General features: G+C 37.9%; 1 protein-coding gene across 1 annotated transcript; it reads left to right on the top strand.

Moving 5' to 3' along the window:
• The first annotated feature begins 814 nt into the window (after positions 1-814).
• LOC113399275 (serine protease snake-like) lies at positions 815-18,889 on the top strand. The gene is made up of 12 exons (XM_064219890.1): positions 815-995; positions 7,582-7,690; positions 9,031-9,145; positions 9,613-9,719; positions 10,075-10,154; positions 10,547-10,680; positions 13,336-13,487; positions 14,383-14,489; positions 15,646-15,798; positions 16,384-16,513; positions 17,330-17,467; positions 17,971-18,889. Exons 2-12 carry the CDS (start codon positions 7,625-7,627, stop codon positions 18,136-18,138), a joined length of 1,350 nt encoding a protein of 449 aa, XP_064075960.1. The 5' UTR covers positions 815-995; positions 7,582-7,624; the 3' UTR covers positions 18,139-18,889.
• Positions 18,890-20,782: the final 1,893 nt, after the last annotated feature.

The following is a 20,782-nucleotide window of genomic DNA, read 5'->3' as shown; positions in this document are numbered from 1 at the left end:
GTAAGTTTAAGTTTATACAACAGGTCCACACGTGTAGATTTTAGCGCACATGTTTATAGTATGTGTATTTATTTGTGGGTTTTTTTTATTAACGAGTCACAAAAGAGGATGTTTTTGCCATGAAATAAAAAATCTCAACAAGCTATTAAGTTTATAAAATGTATTAGATTTAACATTGCAAATAAAATAAAATGTCGTTGACGTTTAAAAGTATTTATTGAGATTAAATATTGGAATGTATTAATCTTATCAGTACCATGTTGAAAAAACATGTTTTTTTTTTTGAATTATTACATTCTAAATTTAAAAACAACAAACAAAATCATAACTACATAGAAACAAACAATTAAAAGAAATAGCGATAATTTTTCAATATATATTCTAGACCTGGTTTATACGTACAGTTTTACGAAGAGTTTCGATTAAAACGCACACGACTCGCATTAATTAGTATATAAAAAAATATTATAATAATAAATTATTTAACAACAGTATTAATAATATTAGGAATTTGTTTCTGGACGAAAGATAAACGCTGTTGACAGTAGAATAAATCTCGAATATATTTTGGCGCGAACGGAGTTCGATGACCTCGATTATTTAATGGTAAATATATTTTTTATTGATAATATATTTAAATATAATGTAACCTACTTTATTTATATATTTTTTAATTAAATTAAATGTTGATCGGAATAAAATTATTGACATGATGATGCATGATGCAATATTAATATTTTATTATTTATAATCTGTACTGTTGTTATCAAATGTCATTGCGTTCGAGAACTTTAGGAGCGGAATAGAGCGGCGGCCGGTGGGTGACTCTAGACGAAAATTTAGTAAACGGCACTAGTTTTTCTTAACAGCCGGTGAATGTCGTTTCGTTGTGTGAAGAGGTTTTTTGGCCTCTTATTTTATAGTTTTATTTTATTAAGTGCTGTGATATAAACGTACTGTGATAGTGTTTAATATGTATTTCGAAACTGAAAAAGGTAAGGTTATATACATAACTAACTCCAGGAAGCATACGTTCCGCTGTAGCTTCGAGCAATTGGATTAACAATTTTCCTCTTGATGATATATTGGCTCGAGGAAACTGGAGATCAGCTAATACTTTCCAAAAATTCTATCGGCGTGAAATTTTATCTTTTTCGAATAGTAATTCTACCTTGACTTCCCTGTTTAATCCTGTGCATTGAAGCAATTTAAGGAATTGTTATAAACTGAATTGATTTAAACGATTCATTTTCATAGCTTAATTATACATATCTTACTTGTAAAAGCAAATTGTTTTCAAATATTTTCATTTTGGTTGAATTATATATAATTACTTTTTCAAATTAAATATTTATTCTTTCACACAATATATTTATTAAGTCACATTGGCATCTTTTCACCGGGCGATATCAAACAAGTCTCATTATTTAAGCTTCTAATAAGGTAAGTAGTTTAATATGCGTTTTATTTCAGGTAAAACGCGTCTATTTTTGTAGTCCAAATGTTTGTTTCAATAATTAGATTACATTAGATTTAATACGTACATATATTAGAGATATATTAATTATGTTTTTGTTAGAAATCGGTTTCATTTATAAGTCACGTAGGCAAGACGTTTAACTAAAATTACTTCTACAATACATACATAATATATAGGTACAATTTCCCAATTTTTTTAAATATAAAAATCATAATTTGATCTTGTAGGGTTTTTAAAAATATACATAGGTGGATGGGTCACCTGACGGTAAGTGGTCACCACCGTTAAATTGACGCTGTAAGAAATATAAACCATTCATAACATCGATAATGCGCCAATAACGCCTGGAGCTAACATAACGTAGCCAGTGTAATTACACTGGCTCGTGTTACTGTTTGGCGGTATATATCTAATGAGTAGATGGTACCCATACAGGCGGGTATCCACAAGGCCTTACCACCAAGTAAATCTTGTATGTTATAGTAGAGTCATTAAAAAAGTATATTTGAATTAAAAAAAGAAAAAATTCTAGAACGATTTCGTTTGATGATTTTTTTTTCTCTTCGGCAAAGAATACCTTTATTCGTATTACGTAATAAATGTTATCGACGTTATTCGTTTGTATAATGTTATAATTATAGTAAATGGGAACTTACGAAACTTATCACGGAGCGTGATTTACGTGTGTTCCAACCATAAGAGGAGAAAAGACAAATAGGCAACTTTTGAAATGACGCCGTTTTGAACGTCGACGAAACTGTTATCGGAACTTTGGAAGTGAAATTAAAATGGATATAAAGTAGTTAAGTGCAATTGTTTTGTATTATAAATAAATATATATCAATCATAAACTCTCAGTAGTGCACAACATAGCCGAGTTATTAGCGAATCGCGTGAAATATTTACGTGAATCTAAGGTTTGTTTGTCTTCCTACTTCGATTGGAACAGGCTATGACTGAATACGACGAGGTCCTGGGGACAGTTTAAACAGATGGTCTCGACATTTATTAATTCTTATAAGCTAACTAGCGACCCGGCCCGCCTTCGCACGGTTGCAATGCTGATACTAAATATACCACAGAATGTCTTACAACGTTCACAGTTTTTCAATCATTAGACAATACAAACCGCTGTGTCCCTGCGTTTTAAATCTGTAATATCTTATATTCATTTAAATGATATGCTGTAAAGGGCCAATACAAATAAAACACACAAAAAATATATACTTTTATGTTAACTCTACTATAACATACAAGATTTATATGGTGTTAAGGCCAAGGCCTGGATGGGTACAACCACTGATTAGATCCACAGTGAATATCATAGATTAATCAAGCTCTCGACCAATGATATCGCGTCAATTTGCTGTCAAATGTTGTTTATTTGACTCTTTTCCTGTTATGGTTGGAATGCAGTTTAAATATTTTAGGGACAAAAAATAATAATTATTATTATTTATTAGTTGCAATGCGCCCGTCTTTAGGTCTCCGTATCCAAAGGTTGGTTAAACGGGACCAGGTCGTAAATTAAAATAAGGAAAAAAAAAATAGAATTATATCAAATCAAATTAAATATAATAATTAATTATTCATAGAACGATGTGATCATATTATTGTTTACACGGTGTTTGGCGAAGGAAAAAAACGTGAGGTAACCACTACGGGGAATATGAGAATCCGGCACGTGTATCCAAAGCGAATTGGGGCGGCGCCCGCGCCTTCCGTCGCGTTTTAGAGGTTTTTCGTCAGATGTGAGGCATATCACTCCTGTTACTCGACTGCATATAGTCGGTAACTCTTTTATGAGGCAATGTATACGGTTTTAACAATAAGCGTATAAAATGCCTCTATTGTCAAATATATAAAAAAAACCCAGAACGCTCGTATGCGAAAGGTTATTATAGAATTTGTAAACTCATGGTTTATAGCACACTTTGGGGAATGGAATGATCGCCTCCTGGATATTTATTTGTGATATCATTACATAGTAAATATAAAACAAAGTCGCTTACCGCTGTCTGTCCATGTGTATGTTTAGATCTTTAAATTTACACAACGGATTTTGATGCGATTTTATTTAATACATACAAAATAATGTACACCTTAAAAATGTCTTTAAAAAATTCTGCGGTAGTATACGTCTATCTCTTAGGGATAGCCCACAACAGACATTTTTATCGTTTACTTTTTACGAGAAATAATGGCTTATTTACGAAGCGATTTTAAGCAATACAGCGTTAATCCTTATCCAATAAAGTACCTTAAATACATTGTGCATTTAATGTAGATCAATATGGCCTTTACAGCATGTAATTCAAATGAATATTTTCGATGATATTACAGATTTAAAATGCAGGGACATAGCGATTTGTATTGTCTAATGACTGAAAAACTGTGAACGTTGTAAGATATTCTGTAGTATACTTATTTTAGTATCAGCATTGCGCCCGTGCGAGACCGGTGCGGATCGCTAGTATTGAATATACATATGTATACGATCATATACAATATAATGAGAAAAATAACCCGCTGAGTTTCTTTCGTCGGGTTCTCAGGTCAGGGCGTTTCCTTTTCCGGACCGGTGGTAGTGTTTGATTTGACATCATCATATCAATAAGTAAGTGTAATGCTTCTATATCGAATAAAGGAATTTGATTCAATTGCGTACGTCCTTCGAGTTCTATCAAATCTGTTCAGAGTTTTGGGCTGTGATAGAGCAACAGACGGACAGAGTTATTTTAGTGCAGATGGTTTTATCTTATTTCAGTTACATAATATTACATTTTTATTATATTCCTCTGTAAGCTATAAACGAATTAGATTAAACTTAGCGGTAGGGCTTCGTGCATGGGTACCACCGACTCATCACAAAATCTACCAAAATAAATACTTGTAGTTCTGTTCTCAGTGTGGCAGTGCAAGGCTGACATAACATCTTAGTTGAGATTTTTAACTTTCCTTACAGTGCATATTTATACGGACGACGGTTACCGCTTACCATCAGTTAACAAATTTCCAAGTACGTCAATACAAAAAAAAAAAAAAACAATAAATGAGTTCGTTAACTTTTATTTCTTATAACTTTTGAAAGACTAAAATTACCTTAGACTTAACCATACAAACTTCCAATGCCCGTTTTAGCCCCCTTAGGGGTGGAGTTAAGTAAATGATGCGGATGTCAACACCCTATAAGGAACCTATCTGCCAAATTTCATGATTGTACGTGTTATAGTTTCTGAGATTTCGTGATTAATCAGTGAGCGGTATTTCGCTTATATACATATAGATAAATTATTGAGTTTTTCTGTACTAGATAACTTTTTTTTTTTTATTCTCAATTCTCAAAAAGTGCAGATATGAACCAAAGAGGTCGTAGCAGGCGACTGATAGCGTCAAAAAAAAGTAAAACAAAAATCTATGACAGTCACGCTGGACATGTGCTAAATAATATATTTAATCTATTGGTTATCCAACAAGGTTATGATTGTCTTATCACAGTTCTTAGAAGACTTCGATAAGAGACATAGGTAGTGGTAATGACTTTGGTTTCGATTAAAAATAAAGGTACTTAAAATCAAGTCTATCACTCGGTACGGAAAATTAAATAAAACCACCCAAATCGTTGCTTTATAGACGTTTTTTAAAGTTTTTATTTAACTTGCAATGTATGTACGGGTGGAATCTTGGTACTCAATTATGAAGCAGATATCTTTAACCGATTTGGCTGAAATTTTGTATACACGTTAAGTTTGGATGCTTGACGTCATTATAAGTCCAATATAGTGGAACATTTGAGATGGCAGAATAGTTATTTTTTATCCACTTCTTCAATATAGGTATCAAATGACAGGGCTTGTTGAGAGTTAATCGAAAACATAACTAAAAAGTAAAAAATAAATTCAAAGTAAAAATACTTTTTAAAAAAAGGATTTATTTAAATGCTCTAAAATGAAGAAAATAAAATTTTCCTTTAAAATTTTAACTTTCAATCTATAACCTCATACACAATTTCTTTAATCATAAAAATTTGTCGCGAGGTTTTCGTAAGTACCTACATACATAGAAGTATTTAATTAAGCTGAAATTAAAAAATAAATTAAACTTAGCAGATTAAATTACTAAATTATATGGTACTAGTTCATTTACGCAAGGTTATTACGCGACAAGCAATTAACGGGGGATTTACGCAAATTAACGGTAACATATACATACATACTTCTTAACTTGAAGTTCTCGTTTATCATTATTTATGGAATTGTTATTACAAGAATTTTAAGACGCTTCCGTTGTAATAAATAATTATTTACTTGTTAGTATATATGCTTAGATCTTTAAAATTACACAACGGATTCTGATGCGATTTTTTAATAGATAGATTGATTCAAGAGGAAGGTTTATATGTATAATACACGCAAAATATAGTAGAGAAACACGGATCATTTTAGAGGTTTCCAAAGTGATGTAGTAAATAAACACGTTTTGTGCGCTTACGTTGCAAACCCTACGAGATAAATCAAAATAATGTACAACAGCAATGAAAACCTTTAAAGTTCTATAAAAAAAGTCAACGATGGTATATGTATGTCTCTTAGTGCTAAACCACAGTAACTATTCTTTATCTTTTACTTTTCGAGAGAAATAATGGCTTACTTACGAAGCGATTTTAAGCAATACAGCATTAATCCTTATTCAATTAAGTACATTAAATACATTGCGCATTTAATATAGATCAATATGACCCTTTACAGCGTGTAATTTAAATGAATATTTTCGAAGATATTAGAGATTTCAAACGCAGGGTCATGGCGGTTTGTGTTGTCTAATGTCTGAAAAACCGAACGTTGCGTATAAAAATATACTGTAGTATATATTATAGTATCAGCATTGCACCCGTGCGAAGCCACCCTAAACATAAGTTTAGGCGGCCTCTGTATAAAACAGGGCGCCGACGTCAACACATCAAATCAAACTATGATTAATACTCGTCAATATAAGACTGATAAAGTGATCAACGCCATTTGCGAAATTAGTTCGATAACCCGTAAAAACGTACCCGCTCGCCCGCTCCCCGCACGGTCCCCTGGGATTACTTTAAATCTATAATCTGTTAACGAATAGTTCGGAGCGACGACGTTTGATCAATTTCGGCCGTAAGTTACTGACCCGCTTTACGTGACGATATCTCCTATAGTGTTACGGGGTGTTGTGAGTTGATGAAATGAAAAAATACGTCCGGTGGTATCAATGCGATGACGTCACAGACACCATTGTATAGTGAATGCGAAGGTGAATTTAGGTTTATCTCATACGATTTCACATCTTAACTCATCAATCGATCCTCGTCAATCGACCCGTATTGGAGCAGCGTGGTGGAATATGCTACTGGAAGACGAGGCCTTAGCTCAGCAGAAGCAGTTAGGCTGTACATGTTAAGGAATGAATTTGAACAAACTTTCGACAGTTGACTAATCTATAAACATAACATAAATAATCAGCCTGTAAATTTCCCACTGCTGGGCTAAGGCCTCCTCTCCCGTTGAGGAGAAGGTATGGAGCATATTCCACCACGATGCTCCAGTGCGGGTTGGTGGAATACACATGTGGCAGAATTTCGTTGAAATTAGACACATGCAGGTTTCCTCACGATGTTTTCCTTCACCGCCGAGCACGAGATGAATTATAAACAAATTAAGCACATGTAAATTCAGCGGTGCCTGCCTGGGTTTGAACCCGAAATCATCGGTTAAGATGCACGCGTTCTAACCACTGGGCCATCTCGGCATAATAATAATCTAATCTAATATACCTTTATTTATAATACGACTTTGTTCCATTAAACTACTAACGTCTACTTTAGTTTTACCTCAAAATTTCCGATATGGCCCATGGATTTTTCCATTTTTATTTACTGTATATGCCGGTCTGTCAACGGGCCACTATCGCCCATAGACAGACATTAGGCGCTGTAAGAAATATTAACCATTCCTTGCATCAGCAATGCGCCACCGACCTCGGAAGCTAAGATGTCATATCCCTTTTAGTTGATACAGTAATAGACATGGTGTACACGGTCCCATTAAGAATGTTTTCGATTGTTTCAGATTTTTGACTTATTCACGTTACAGCGAGATAATTTCAAGCAAAATGTTTCCCTTTGGCAAGAAGGGGAAGGAAGCCTGTGACGAACGGCTCAAGCTGGAGGCTTCTGAGGTCAGTGTGCACAAACCGCATCTAAAATCGGATGTCGTCAGAATAACAGATGTCATCGATTTGATTTTGATGGGTATTCACCGCATCTAAAAAACTATGAATATCGTTCTGGTACGTCAACGCACTCAAAGTATGTACAATAAAATAAAACTCATGACATATTCGCCCTGTACTTACTACCATACATAATACTTACCTGTACGAGACTTTCTATAAAGAGCCCCATTTTAAGAAAATACTATTATTCCTATTTAATCATCCAATTAAGCTTAAAGCTTGTGCTAGGGGGGTATAGTGACAAAAGCTCAAGAGGTCAAGGTGAAACCTGCACCTTTTAATATCGCTACGCGGCCCGAAAACGATTGAGCTATCGACACTTTAAAATTGAAAAGTTTACTTGGTGTTAGGGCTTTGTGCAAGCCCTCCTGGGTAGGTACGACCTAATCATCAGATGTTGTACCGCCAAAACAGCAGTACTCAGTATTGTTTTGTTCCGGTTTGAAGGGTGAGTGAGCCAGTGTAACTACAGTCATAAGGGACATAACATCTTAGTTATCAAGGTCGGTGGCGCATTGGCGATGAAAGGAATGTTTAATATTTCTTACAGCGCCATTGTCTGTGGGCGATGGTGACCACTTACATCATCAAGTGGCCCATTAGCTCGTCCGCCAACCTATATCATAAAAAAAAGTTATTTAATCTATGGAAACGAGTATCTTTAAATTGTTTAAAAAGAGTATTTGGTGAATATTCGCACTGATATATTTTTTTATGACTTGGAAACGATTTTTTGTGTTTGCTAATTAAAAACTACTCTTCATCAAAATATGCAACATTTTCTTGTATAATGGGTAAAGATGAAATGGTTCAGTTCAAAACAGTTCCTTTTCGTCTTTGTTCGTCAACCCATTTTCGTCGGAAGCCATTGACGAACTCTAGTGTTATCAATGAATATAGCGAGTTAGCCTTGCAGTAATCATGACGTATCACATGACGTGATATTTGATGTCTCACTTTAGTTAAGCGATATTAATATTATGTCCTCACGGAAAATGTGTCGGTACCATCTAACGGTCAACTCTAGCACCGCGTGCTCATTGGTAAAATAGCGCGCTTCCGCGGCTTCGTGTTATGCACTTCCGCCCCCTTACACGATGTCACTTCCACATACTACAGGAAAGCGAATGGAAAAATGTTAGACATCAAAACCATAAATGTTCAAAAGATCCAAAATCCTAAACGTTTTTCTCAAATGTTGGATACTGAATAGGTACGGCCGAATTTCAACAACGGGGCAAACATTATCATTACCAATTTTAAAATATTCATCATCTTTACAGAACCTCTTGGTGGTTACAGAAAGAAAAACCTTCGTAAAGAGATACCGCAAGGTCATTTTACTAGGGCTCTGTGTAACGACGTTTATAATTCTGGCATTTTTGTGGTACTATTGTCGTAAGTATATCTTTGAGGTTTTTAGTAACTTTAAGTAGCAGCCAATATCTCTACTGCTGGGCAAAGTTTTGCTCCTCTTATTTCAGGCTTGGAGATTGGCGGCTTTAGTGGAACAAATGCTGCGAACGTGCGGGTTGGTGGATAGGTAGTGCAGGTTTTCTGACGATGTTTTCATGCGGTTGTTGTGTACAATATTATTATTAACCATATAAATATATAACTGACGAGCCGAGTAAACCCAAATGTCAGAACACGTGAGTTTTAAAAGATGAGATCGAGCCCGAGTAAGCACAAATGAATTTCGTGTGTTTAACTTGTGGTCATACTCAATCTCGTGCTCGGAGGTGAAGGAAACCATCGCGAGGAAACCTGTTTGGGCCGTATTAAAGTCTGCCACATGCGTATCCCACCATTGACCGGCGTTGGAACATCTGCTAGCTGTTACTTTATGTTTTTACAATTTGTAGGACCAACTGACTTGTGTTTCGGAAAGGATGGAAAACAGGGGACTTGTATGGACATATCCAAGTGTCCATTTGCTTTCAACGTGATAAAGGAAGGAAAGAAGCCAGTGGTAGGCAAACTTAGATAATTTGATAGTTATCTTGGACTGAAGTTCCTTATCGTGCTTGATGATGGGCCTTGTGCAAGTCCATCTGGTTGAGTACCATCATATATTCTATCGTCAAACAGCAACACTTAGCATGGTTGTCTTCCGAGTGTGCCAGTATCGCAGGCATAAGAGACTTAACATCTTGGTTCCCAAGGATGATGGTGCTTGACGATGTGCATTAATCAACCCTAAGGTTAATAATTCCTAGTACCCATGACCAGGGTCAGTACCTACCCAGGTGAGGTTGCACACCGCCCAATTACCAAGGAAACTTTCAAAGTTTTATATAAATCAAATTTTTATAATTTAATTACAGTTTTGTGATAAACTCAAAGTTTGCTGTGTGGAGGACTATATACCCATATTAGACGAGAGACATCTTAGGCCTCATAAAGAGTAAGAATCATTTTGTTTTTAAAGTTTAATATTGGTAGGTACACTAGCGAACGGAACCACCTGATGGTAAATTGTGACCACTGCCCATCAACATTGCCATCTACTCATCTATTACATTACCAATGTGCCACAAGTCTTGGTAACTAAAATGTTAGGTCCCTTGTAGCAATGACTCACTCACCCTTCAAACCGGAACGTAATGAGTGGGTTGTTCCCATCTTGGCTTGCACATAGCTCTACCACACATTGAGAAGGTGGAATATAATCACACATTGAACACATTAAAGGATGCACATCCTGATTTGAACCTGTGGCATTTTGTTGAACAGTAATGGTATTTAAACACGTGTGTTTCCATTTCGCCTCTTATTTACACGACTTTAATATTACAGAGAAACGACGACAACAGACGATTACAGTTATGTTTTTGTGACCCCGAGCGTCCGTGGGTTTCCAACAACCGTTGATGGCTGCGAGCCATTGACGAACTATTCAATGACCGCTCCCTACAGGATATCGTTCCGGAGTAAGTGTTCTTTATAATAATAAATAATAATAAAAAGGCTTATATTTCTTTGTTAATTATAAAAATTTACAATTAAAACAAAATGAAAACAAAATATTTTAAAGTGTATTCTTATTATGTAATTATTTTAAAAACATAAATAAATATACATATAATTTTAATCATATAACAAAGAAGAACCCCTCGTCTCGAAGGTGAAGGCCTCCTCTAGAGTTCGCCATTGGTCTCTATCGCAAGCTACATTCATCCAGTGTTTTCCAGCCACTTGCACTATGTTGTCAGCCCACCGTGCCACTGGTCTTTCTCTTTTTCTTATATCTATGGGTCCGAATCAGGAAGTCAATCTTTTTGTCCATCTATTGTCAGTAATTCTAGATTTATGGCCAGCCCAGCGCCACTTTTTGAGTAAGAGAGAGCATCGATGACTTTTAGTCTTCTCCCTTATGCTTGTGTGTGGTATTTTTTGTATTCGCCTAACTTTCGTAATGCTTCTCTCCATACTCCTTTGGCATGATCTAATTTCCGTTCATCATTCATTTCCGTTCGATTTGTAAATTTCCAAGTTTGGCAGGCGTATGTCAATGATGGCAGAATGCAAGAGTCCATGGCTTTTTGTTTTATTTTCATTGACATGTCACTTTTTAGTACTCCCTTTAAGCTCCAGAACTTTTTCCATGGAATTGAAATTCTCCTATTGATGTCCTGCTCGTTGTTTTTTATTATTAAATGAGATTTGTTTTCCCAGATAGATAAAGGAGTCGGTGTAACCTAGTTGCTCGTTGTTTAAATATACGGGGTTTTTAATGCTGTTTGTCATAATAGTGGTTTTACTCAGATTGATTTTTTTTTTTTTTATGTTAGAGGTGGCAAACGAGCAGGAGGCTCACCTGATGGAAAGTGACTACCACCGCCCATGGACATCTGCAACACCGGGGGGCTTGCAGGTGGGTTGCCGGCCTTTCAGGAAAGAGTAAGCTCTTTTCTTGAAGGTTCCTAAGTCGTATCGGTTCGGAAAAATTTCCAGTCCAACCCGCTTACTTTCGATGTTTAGGGTGTCCACCATAAATTGTAGTTGGTTGGTATTTTCGGATAACAAAACAACGTCGTCAGCAAACCTTAGATGGCTCAGGTTGTTATCATTTATATTCACACCAACTTTTTTCCAATTTATTTTCGCAAAGACTGACTCTAGCACTGAAATAAAATGTGTTGGAGATATCGGATCGCCTTGCCTGACTCCTCTCTTTATTCGTATGGGCGGCCCGGTCGACTCCAGTTTAATTCTACTACTGCAGTTTATGTAGAGATTTTGCAGGACTTTATTATATGGCATTTCAATATTTTGTGAGTGTAGAGCATCCTAAATTGAATGATGGTGCAGGGTGTCAAATGCCTTTTGATAGTCAATTAAAAGTAGGTAGAGCGGCTTCTGGTACTCTTGGTATTTTTCTATAAGCATTTCAACAGAATGAATATGGTCCATAGTAGAGAATCCTTTTCGGAACCCTGCTTGTTCTATAGGTTGGATTTTTCAATGGTTCCTCGTATTCTCTTTTCTAAAATTGTACGGGATCGCCAAGGGCATGCAACCGCGACCCCACCAGCGGCAGCCGCCGTAAGGCGGCTGAATATTCATGGAAAGCGCGCCTAGTGCGCGCCTTCCCCTTCATCGTCCACGTGGGAATGTGGCGAACTCCCCCGAGTCCGCCACTGGAGGCTGGGCGTCAACGAAGCTGACACCCTGCGGCGGATAAGATGGTAGGCTCCGCCGCTGACCGCCGGTGTAAAACACCTGGGAGGCTCGAGTAGCGAGCCCTCCCACTCCCTCCTAGCCAACGAGGCCACTCACATGGTTCGCCCTGACGCCGATCAGGGACGTACCAGGAGCGGCCCCGCGGGGCATCCCTCCCGCCAGTCTTAGCCGTGGCCGACGAGCAAGCTCAAGCCGGTCCCGTTGCCCAGGGTACACCACGAGGAGGTGACTGACATGTACCCCACGCTCGCCTAACCTAACCTAACCTAACCGGTAGTACCTTTACATATAATTCAACTGTAACATGACGATTCAAAGGTGCTTTTTATGAGCCTATTTGAATAGAGACATTTTCGATTTTGATCTTTGAGTGCGCCGTGAACGTGGTACTTGATATATCAATAGTGGGTAGCCCGCGAAAATTAGCGTTTATTCAACAGTATGATACAAATGTCCCACCATTTGACAGGTTTTGTTTTGATTTAATTTAATTGTTAATTGACAACGTACGTTCGTACGTTTTACATTTGTTTTTTTTGTATATAGCGCCGCTCTCTACCCGTTCAGTAACTTTTTTCCGATCTCTTAAATTAATTCTTTGTCAAATCGTAAAAATTCAGTAAATTGCAATCAAGAATCTTCTTTAATTTTCTGCACATCTACGGCTGAAGCTCTTCGAAATAAGACCGTAATAGATCTTCTACGTCCAGCTATAGTCCCATAATCAAAACAAAAATCGGCTTATGCTATTAATATATAAGATTTGGTGGGCTTCTGAATAATTTCTCTCATGGAATATATGGTATTCCTCATGACATACTTTATAAACTAAGGGAAACTAATTCAACAATTAATTTCAACTTAACTTAACCGGTAATGGACCAACGTGTAAACTCTTTTAGAATGTCTGCAGTACCAAGACAACTTCGTGTTTCCGTGCGAGGACAGTCTGACGCCGTATATGGGAATGGTAAGGATGAACCATTGTAACTGGGGGCCGGAAACTATGATCATTGGTGGAACTGATGCTTCTTATGGAGAGTTTCCTCATATGGTAAGGAATTTTCTTGGACTATATACCCTCAGATATCAGTGTGATCCTTATCTAGCTGGAGATATTTCGAGGTGTCTGTTGTTTATACTAATACCACGAGTGCGAAAGTAACATTGTCTGTTACCTCTTCACGCCTAAGTTGAACCGATTTTGATGACAATTTGCAAGGACATAGGGTACCTTTAATTCGTCCCTTCTCGGGGGTTTTGTATTGGTAAATTTATGTACATTTCGCGCGAGTTAAACTGCAGGTGCAGATAATTTCTGTATTGATCGAGATATTTTCGTCGGATCTGATCAGTTATAGGACGATGGACTTCGAGCTCCCCTCGCAATCATTATATGGTACTTCCGGTAGTGAAAAATAAATCTCGAAATTAGATAAGAATTAATATTTGTACAACTAGAGACTAAACACCAACGATAGTGATTGTAATTAATTATTTTCGCAATAAAACACCAAATATTTATTATTAGTGCCAGTCGAACATAGACAACTATTGTTTTTATCAGTGTGACGTCACCAAAATGACTGACAGCTCTTTTGCGGGTATAAAAAAAGTTTTGATATTTAATTTAATTTCATGTCAAGAAAACGTGTGTATTTTGCCGAAATATATATATATATTAGTGGATTTTTTTTAGGAAATTCAACATTTTGAAGTACTTTTTCAAACGTAGTAGAATACCCTAATAATTTACGTGTGATCAAGTATATCCTACTAATACGAATGCTAACTTATGTGTTCAGATATTTGCTAGTCGATCACCGGTCAGCAAAACAGTTTTGGATGTACGCTGGAATAGAGACGGATCATACTCTGACTGTACACGAAGGCAACCTTACACTCGACCCCCTTTTACACTAGATTCACAATTCGAACGACATTTTTAGGCGCTGCTTGGTTACGATTCGCCAAACAACGAATGGCAATGCGGTGGTTCCATCATCAGCGATAGATTCATACTGACCGCCGCTCACTGCACGAGCAGCCGCAACGGGTACGTTATTTTTTATTATAGATATCGTTTTGCCGATTTCAGTCATACCGGCCAACCTCATGGGAGACCAGAAAACTACGTGGGATATTATAGTGCAAGCACAGGTCCACTTTTATGCGATGGGACGGCAAATCCGAGACGGTCGGAAAGAATTCAAGGCGCAGGATCAACGGCTTAAAGTGTTGTCTGAGGCACGGGAGTGCGCACTGCCAACATCCAGACTTCGGACTGCTACTGAGAATTTCGAGAATCGACAAAAGCCCGATGTCATTTTATTGGCCTGATCTGGGGGTTTTAAACGAGAACCTAAGGCTCTGTGACCTTATTTCAGGCCACTAGACCAACGAATGTGGATGGATTAATAACGTCGATGAGTAAAAGTATGAACCAATAACGTTGGTAATTACTATATATTTGGAGGTAGTTGTGAAGAGTAAATCGGATTTTTCCCTTTTGTCTTTCTCTTTCCCTCATATCTTTCTTCTCGTTCGTGTAACGAAGCGTCCATTTAGATTCTTGTTTAAATTTGATTAAACTCATCGTGAGGAAACCTGCATGTGTCTAATTTCGACGAAATTCTGCCACATGTTTATTCCGCCAACCCGCATTGGAGCAGCGTGGTGGAATATGCTCCAAACCTCCTCAAAGGGAGAGGAGGCCTTTAGCCCAGCAATGGCAAATTTACAGGCTGCGAATGCGAAAAAAAAAAAAAAATCTGGAAAACCGGTCACTTGGTCCCAAATCATTGCCACCCAGAGACATGACCACCTTATGAAAAACGAGGCGGCAGTACCATTTACCGTCTGGTACCCATTATATACAAGGGCACTTCTTGTAAGCTCCTCCATAATTCGATGGGAAGGCTAATCTGATTGGGTTAATTCAGGAACAGGATCTGGCTTCACGTCACGCCTCTAAGAAGCACGTGAGTGTCAACACTGCCAAATGATGCCATTATATTGCTCATATGAGAATATATCCGACATAACATCGTATTTCGCTAGGTTGGTGCCGCATCGTGTAAAATCTATAGGCGGTGGTGACCACTTAGCACCAGATGAACCATATGCGAATATGGTCGTCTACTAATGATAATTAGTTCGTTAAGTTATCAATACGTTGACACTCCAATAATATTTATATTTTAACATTCCAGCGGTAACGTTACGAAAGTACGCATCGGCTTCTTCAGGATATCTCAGACGATTCAGCGAGATGAGTTGTACTATGTGTCAGAGATACACAAACATCCGAATTACAAGTCGCCGTATAGCTACCACGACATTGCACTCCTGAAGACGGACAGGAAGTAAGTGATGGCGATAGTAGGGGGGGAGGGGGCGTTTATGTAATATTTTGTTACTGGTAGCAATTTGCTCGATGGAAGGTTAATTGGCACCTTCCTAAAAATAAAAACATTATTCGATACAATAATTATTATCGGCGTACATGTAAACAAGCGTCGAAAGGGAAACCCACGTGTTTAATAATAGTAATAATAATAATAAGACACCCCCCCCCCCAGGAACCACCTTGCCGTGGTGGGAGGGGCGGTCTTAAAGGGAGGGATGAATGGTCACCAAGAACTAGACCGTATATGTTACCCTGTTAATGAACGAAACAGGAGATACATAAATTTTATGGGGGGGTGTATTTATTGGTGGCAATTTACTCGATGGTAGGCTTGCCACCTTCTATTCCCTGTAGTATTAAAAACATAGTATCAGATCCAATAATCATCAGAGTACGTTTTAATAGCGGTGGCGACCACCGGATAACCTTGGGGAGATGTGACTGACTGACTCACAATTCGAAGTTTGCCGGAAGACTATGTGATGGCTATGTTTAATGAAGTATGTACTGACGATTTGATATATCTGATGTTTTCTTCTAGAATGATCCTCAACCGATACAGGGTACCAGCTTGTCTACACGACGGCTCTCTGATCAATGATGACACGGTCACAGTCACTGGGTGGGGGGCCACCGATGCACACTCAGGGAAAACGGACACTTTACAAAAGGTAAAACTTGGTCAAAACGAAAAACCTAAAAGAAAATATTGTTCATTCAAGTAGGCTCGTAAAAGCAAGTTTGAGTCATCTTACACTGTTGAATTGAATGTAAATTCTATCGAAACCGGTAAGAAACTCACTAGTTACTTTAATTACAGAATATGTCAAGTGATCAACGATTATTTTTTTTATATATCCTGCCTTGATGTCAATAAATGCCAAGTTCACGCTTTTTTATCTTTAATTTTTAACGTAGTCTTGTATTGAATAATATGCCTTGTTTGCCAATTTATATTTTTGAATATATAGCAAAAATTTAAATACATTGTATATGTATATATTTTATTTCAGCCCGATTGATTTCGACTTGGATATTAAATGTCAATAGGTGATTTTTTTTTTTTTTTTCATTCAAAATGTTCCAGCCGTTGTTTCTGGTCAAAGTAATAAATCTAACATAAGTCTATCAAGGACAAAGCCCTGTTGGAAAATAGATTTTGCGGTTCAAATAAGATCTCCTGTAAATATTTACGTTCGATATTTAACTAGTGAGTTTGATATTAAGAATATTTCGTTTTCATTTACATACATATATAATTGTATTCAACTGACATTGACTGTATTTTTAGATGTTGAAAAAGAGTTTCTTGCCGGTTCTTTTCGGTAGAATCTACATTTCGAACCGGCGGTAGCTTCACTTGATATCGATTGTGAAATGACGATCCAAAAGTGCTCGTGAAAGCCTACTCGAATAAAGTATCTTTTGAGTCGAATCGTTTTATATTATTGATTATTTGAAGAATTTGTATTTTGTTTCTTCTTCAGGTAGCACTCGACAAGTTCTCGGACGAAGAATGCGGCCCGTTATACAGCTCGAAAAGGGTGCGGAACATGCCTCGCGGGTACGAAAGCACCACGCAGACGTGCTACGGAGACAGAGTCACCGGCAAAGATTCGAGTAAAGTAAGGCCACTGGATCAGTATTTTAATTATGGAATATTTACTTGGTGGTAGGGCCTTGAGCAAGCCCGTCTGGGTAGGTACCACACCACTTTTGAGATATTCTACCGCCAAGCAGCAGTACTCAGTATCGTTGTGTTCCGGTTAAAAGGGTGAGTGAGCCAGTGTAACTACAGGCACAAGGGACATAACGTCTTAGTTCCCAAGGTTGGTGGCGCATAGGCGACATAAGGAATGGTTAATATTTCTTACAGCGACATTGTCTATGGCCGGACGAGCATATGGGCCACCTGATTGTAAATGGTCACCATCGCAGCACTGCTGTTTAGCGGTAGAATAACTAATGAGCGGGTGGTACCTACCCAGACGGGCTTGTATAAAGCCCTAGCACCAAATAAAAAAAGTTTAAAAATGATGTCTTGTAATCGAAATAGTGCTCTATTTCAATAACAGTCGTCTACAGAGTTATGATGTAGAATTTGAATGCACTCAACTGCACTTTCCAGGGCGACAGCGGAGGTCCAGCTCAGATAAGTCATCCTGATTTATACTGCATGTACCTAGTGACTGCTATCGTGAGTCACGGCAAAACATTAGGCGTGGCCGGCCACCCCGGTATCTATACGCGAATCGCGCCGTATCTAAGCTGGATCGAATCCATAGCCTGGAACTAAACATTCCCTCGCCTAACTGAGCCCGCCTCTAGCTTCGTTTGAAGATTATCGGCGAGCATCAAAATCGTGACATTAAACCTTTAAAGATTAAGAGTGAGAATGTACGCGGCTTCCCATTTCGTGATTGGATCGATTCGAGAGAGATGGCGAGATCTCGGCTGCTCTCTTCAGAACTGCCGAAGTCTATACAGGGGTGAACCTTTCCCCGAGAGAAGGGAGACAAACTTTGAGATCTTGGATAATGTTACCAGATATTTGGAAGTGAAGTTAAAGTTCATACTAAATATTATAAATTAAGGGACATTTATCGAGGTATGTTTGTCGTGCGCAGTACAGGGGGCGCCGACGTCATCACGTTAAATGAAACGATTAATACTCGTTAATGTAGGGCTGATGAAGACATCAACGCCATCTGCAGAATAGGTTCGATAACCCCCTGCGTCACTTCCGGTCTGCGCGCTGCGCACGCGCAGCTCGGAGCGGCGACGTTCGCACGGCCGCTGGCGTTCGCGGGACGAGATCTCCGCTGGCGTGGGTTGTTGGGGGTGTCGCTTGACGCGGTGACGTCACGGGCACGTTGTATAGCTTCTAACTGGCTATCCAAGGTTTGTTTATTTTGACTCCCTCGATTGGAACAGGCTATACAGCAAACATGTCAATTTAGTTCCTTGTTTAAATACTATCAGTGTTTGTTGAATATCTGGGCTGATCTCAATGGGAAGAGTAATGAATGTGATTTTGTTTTTTTTTTTTATTTCATAGGATTGTTACGAGTTGCCAGTTATGACATTTAAGTTTTTTGTAATAAGATGAAATGTTAACAATAGAAAATCGGAGTCAAGACATTTCTATCGAAAATTCTGTAACTATTTATGTATTGTTAAATTAAGTATTTAAAAAAATTGTTTGATCTCCCTACACGCTTAAAGTGCATTTATGCATCCCTTCCACTTTAGGGAGGTATGCGGGTCTCTGAGTGCCAAACTACTTAATGTATAGGTTAAAGTATGATTGGTGTCTCGCTTTTCAGCCGCGTCACAAGGACCTCTGTCATACATTTACTAATATTTTTAGTATCCTCTAAAACTCGCATTGTAGAGGATCACCAGGAAGAGGAACCGAACCCGTGGCTTTTTGACTCTTTCTAATATTTCCAGTTGCAGTATTTTCGTTACATATATACATATATTGTCGTAGGACAATCGGACAACAACAGCGGAAATTCCAAAACTTTTCCAAGGTACAGGAGTTTTTCCAAATCGTCCGCGAGATTTTTGGGTACGGTTTCGGACACTTGGAAACTTGATTGGGTGGAGCGCTGATCTGCTAAGTTTCATGACATATTTCAGTTATTATATAATATGTTCGATTATCATACGACATAGTGTACAAATATATATATAATAGACATATAAAGACGTAATATATTTAAACATGAGAATAATTTTATGATAGTTTAAATATACGTTAAAAGTTTTAGTGGCCTTGTATTGTTATTGTTGAGGGCCTGGCCGTTTTTTAATGGCGGTGATTCGAGATAGTTTTATTTTACATTCCATCGTGTTAAAAATTTGAAAAGGTCATTGCAATTTTTTTTTTTATATATATTTTTATAAAACGAATGATTGTGAAAGATTTTTTTTTGTGTTTTATTTTTATCTTTTATTAATCCCAATGGCGGACAGACATAGTATTTATAAATACGAAAGTAACCCTGTCTGTTACCTCTTCGCGCTTAAAACGCTGAACCGATTTAGATGAAGTTTTGTAAGGAGACAGTTTGATTCCCGGGGAAGCACGTATGGTACATTTTTAATTCACCCCTCGAGAGGTTAAAATGAAGGAGGGAAGGTGTGTGTGCTATTGGTAAAGTGAGTAAAACCGCAGGTTCAATAAGTCTTGTATAACCTTTTAAAGATTTTTTTTTTTATGATATCGGCAGGTGTTTGAAATATCTGTATGAAATATTACCCATTCCTCATATCGCCAATGCGCCACCAACCTTGTGAACTAAGATGTTATGTCCCTTGTGTTAATAGTTACACTGGCTCACTAACCCTTCAAACCGTAACACAACAATACTGAGTACTGCTGTTTGGCGATAGAATATCTGATGAGTGGGTGGTACCTACCCAGACGGGCTTCCACAAAGCCCTACCACCAAGAAAGTTCCTCATCAGATCTACCGCTAAAAAACTGCGAGTTTCTTGCCGTTTCTTTTCTCGCTGGAGACTTTCAAAACCGGTCAAAAAATATTGACGATTCAAAAATGCTTTATTGTAAAGTTTATTCGATTGTAGTAATCAATTTTTCTGTCTAAATCTCGTCTTTGATTAGATTTGACATACTACTAATATAACATTAGATTAGGATCTATTCGAACAGCCCAGAATCCCGGGGCTAAAAGACGGCGTGACCCTGGGACCCGTGAACGCGTGAGGTGGGGCCTCACGTTATCTATTTCAGAAGGCACCTGGGATGGCCTCGTGCATCGTTATCGCAATAGTTTTAGTGGGTAGGAATCCCACATAAGACGGTTTTCGCCTCCGGGGATCCGAGCAGGTTTTTGAAAGTTTCCACTACGTGGAAAAAAGAAATATAATTGACAGTATACCTCTCCATACATACATGGGCACATCGTCCT

The sequence above is a fragment of the Vanessa tameamea genome, chromosome 29 (genome assembly GCF_037043105.1).
Source record: "Vanessa tameamea isolate UH-Manoa-2023 chromosome 29, ilVanTame1 primary haplotype, whole genome shotgun sequence".
NCBI classification, from domain to species: Eukaryota; Metazoa; Arthropoda; class Insecta; order Lepidoptera; family Nymphalidae; genus Vanessa; species Vanessa tameamea.
The sequence above is the reverse complement of the archived record's forward strand: the minus strand, read 5'-3'. Positions and strand labels throughout refer to the sequence as shown.

Bases quoted from the DNA above. Each gene is read 5' to 3' on its own strand.
- LOC113399275 (XM_064219890.1), top strand. From the start codon at position 7,625: ATGTTTCCCTTTGGCAAGAAGGGGAAGGAAGCCTGTGACGAACGGCTC. The intron at 7,691-9,030 runs GTCAGTGTGCAC...TCATCTTTACAG, and splicing joins TCAAGCTGGAGGCTTCTGAG to AACCTCTTGGTGGTTACAGA. The intron at 14,490-15,645 runs GTACGTTATTTT...TTAACATTCCAG, and splicing joins TGCACGAGCAGCCGCAACGG to CGGTAACGTTACGAAAGTAC.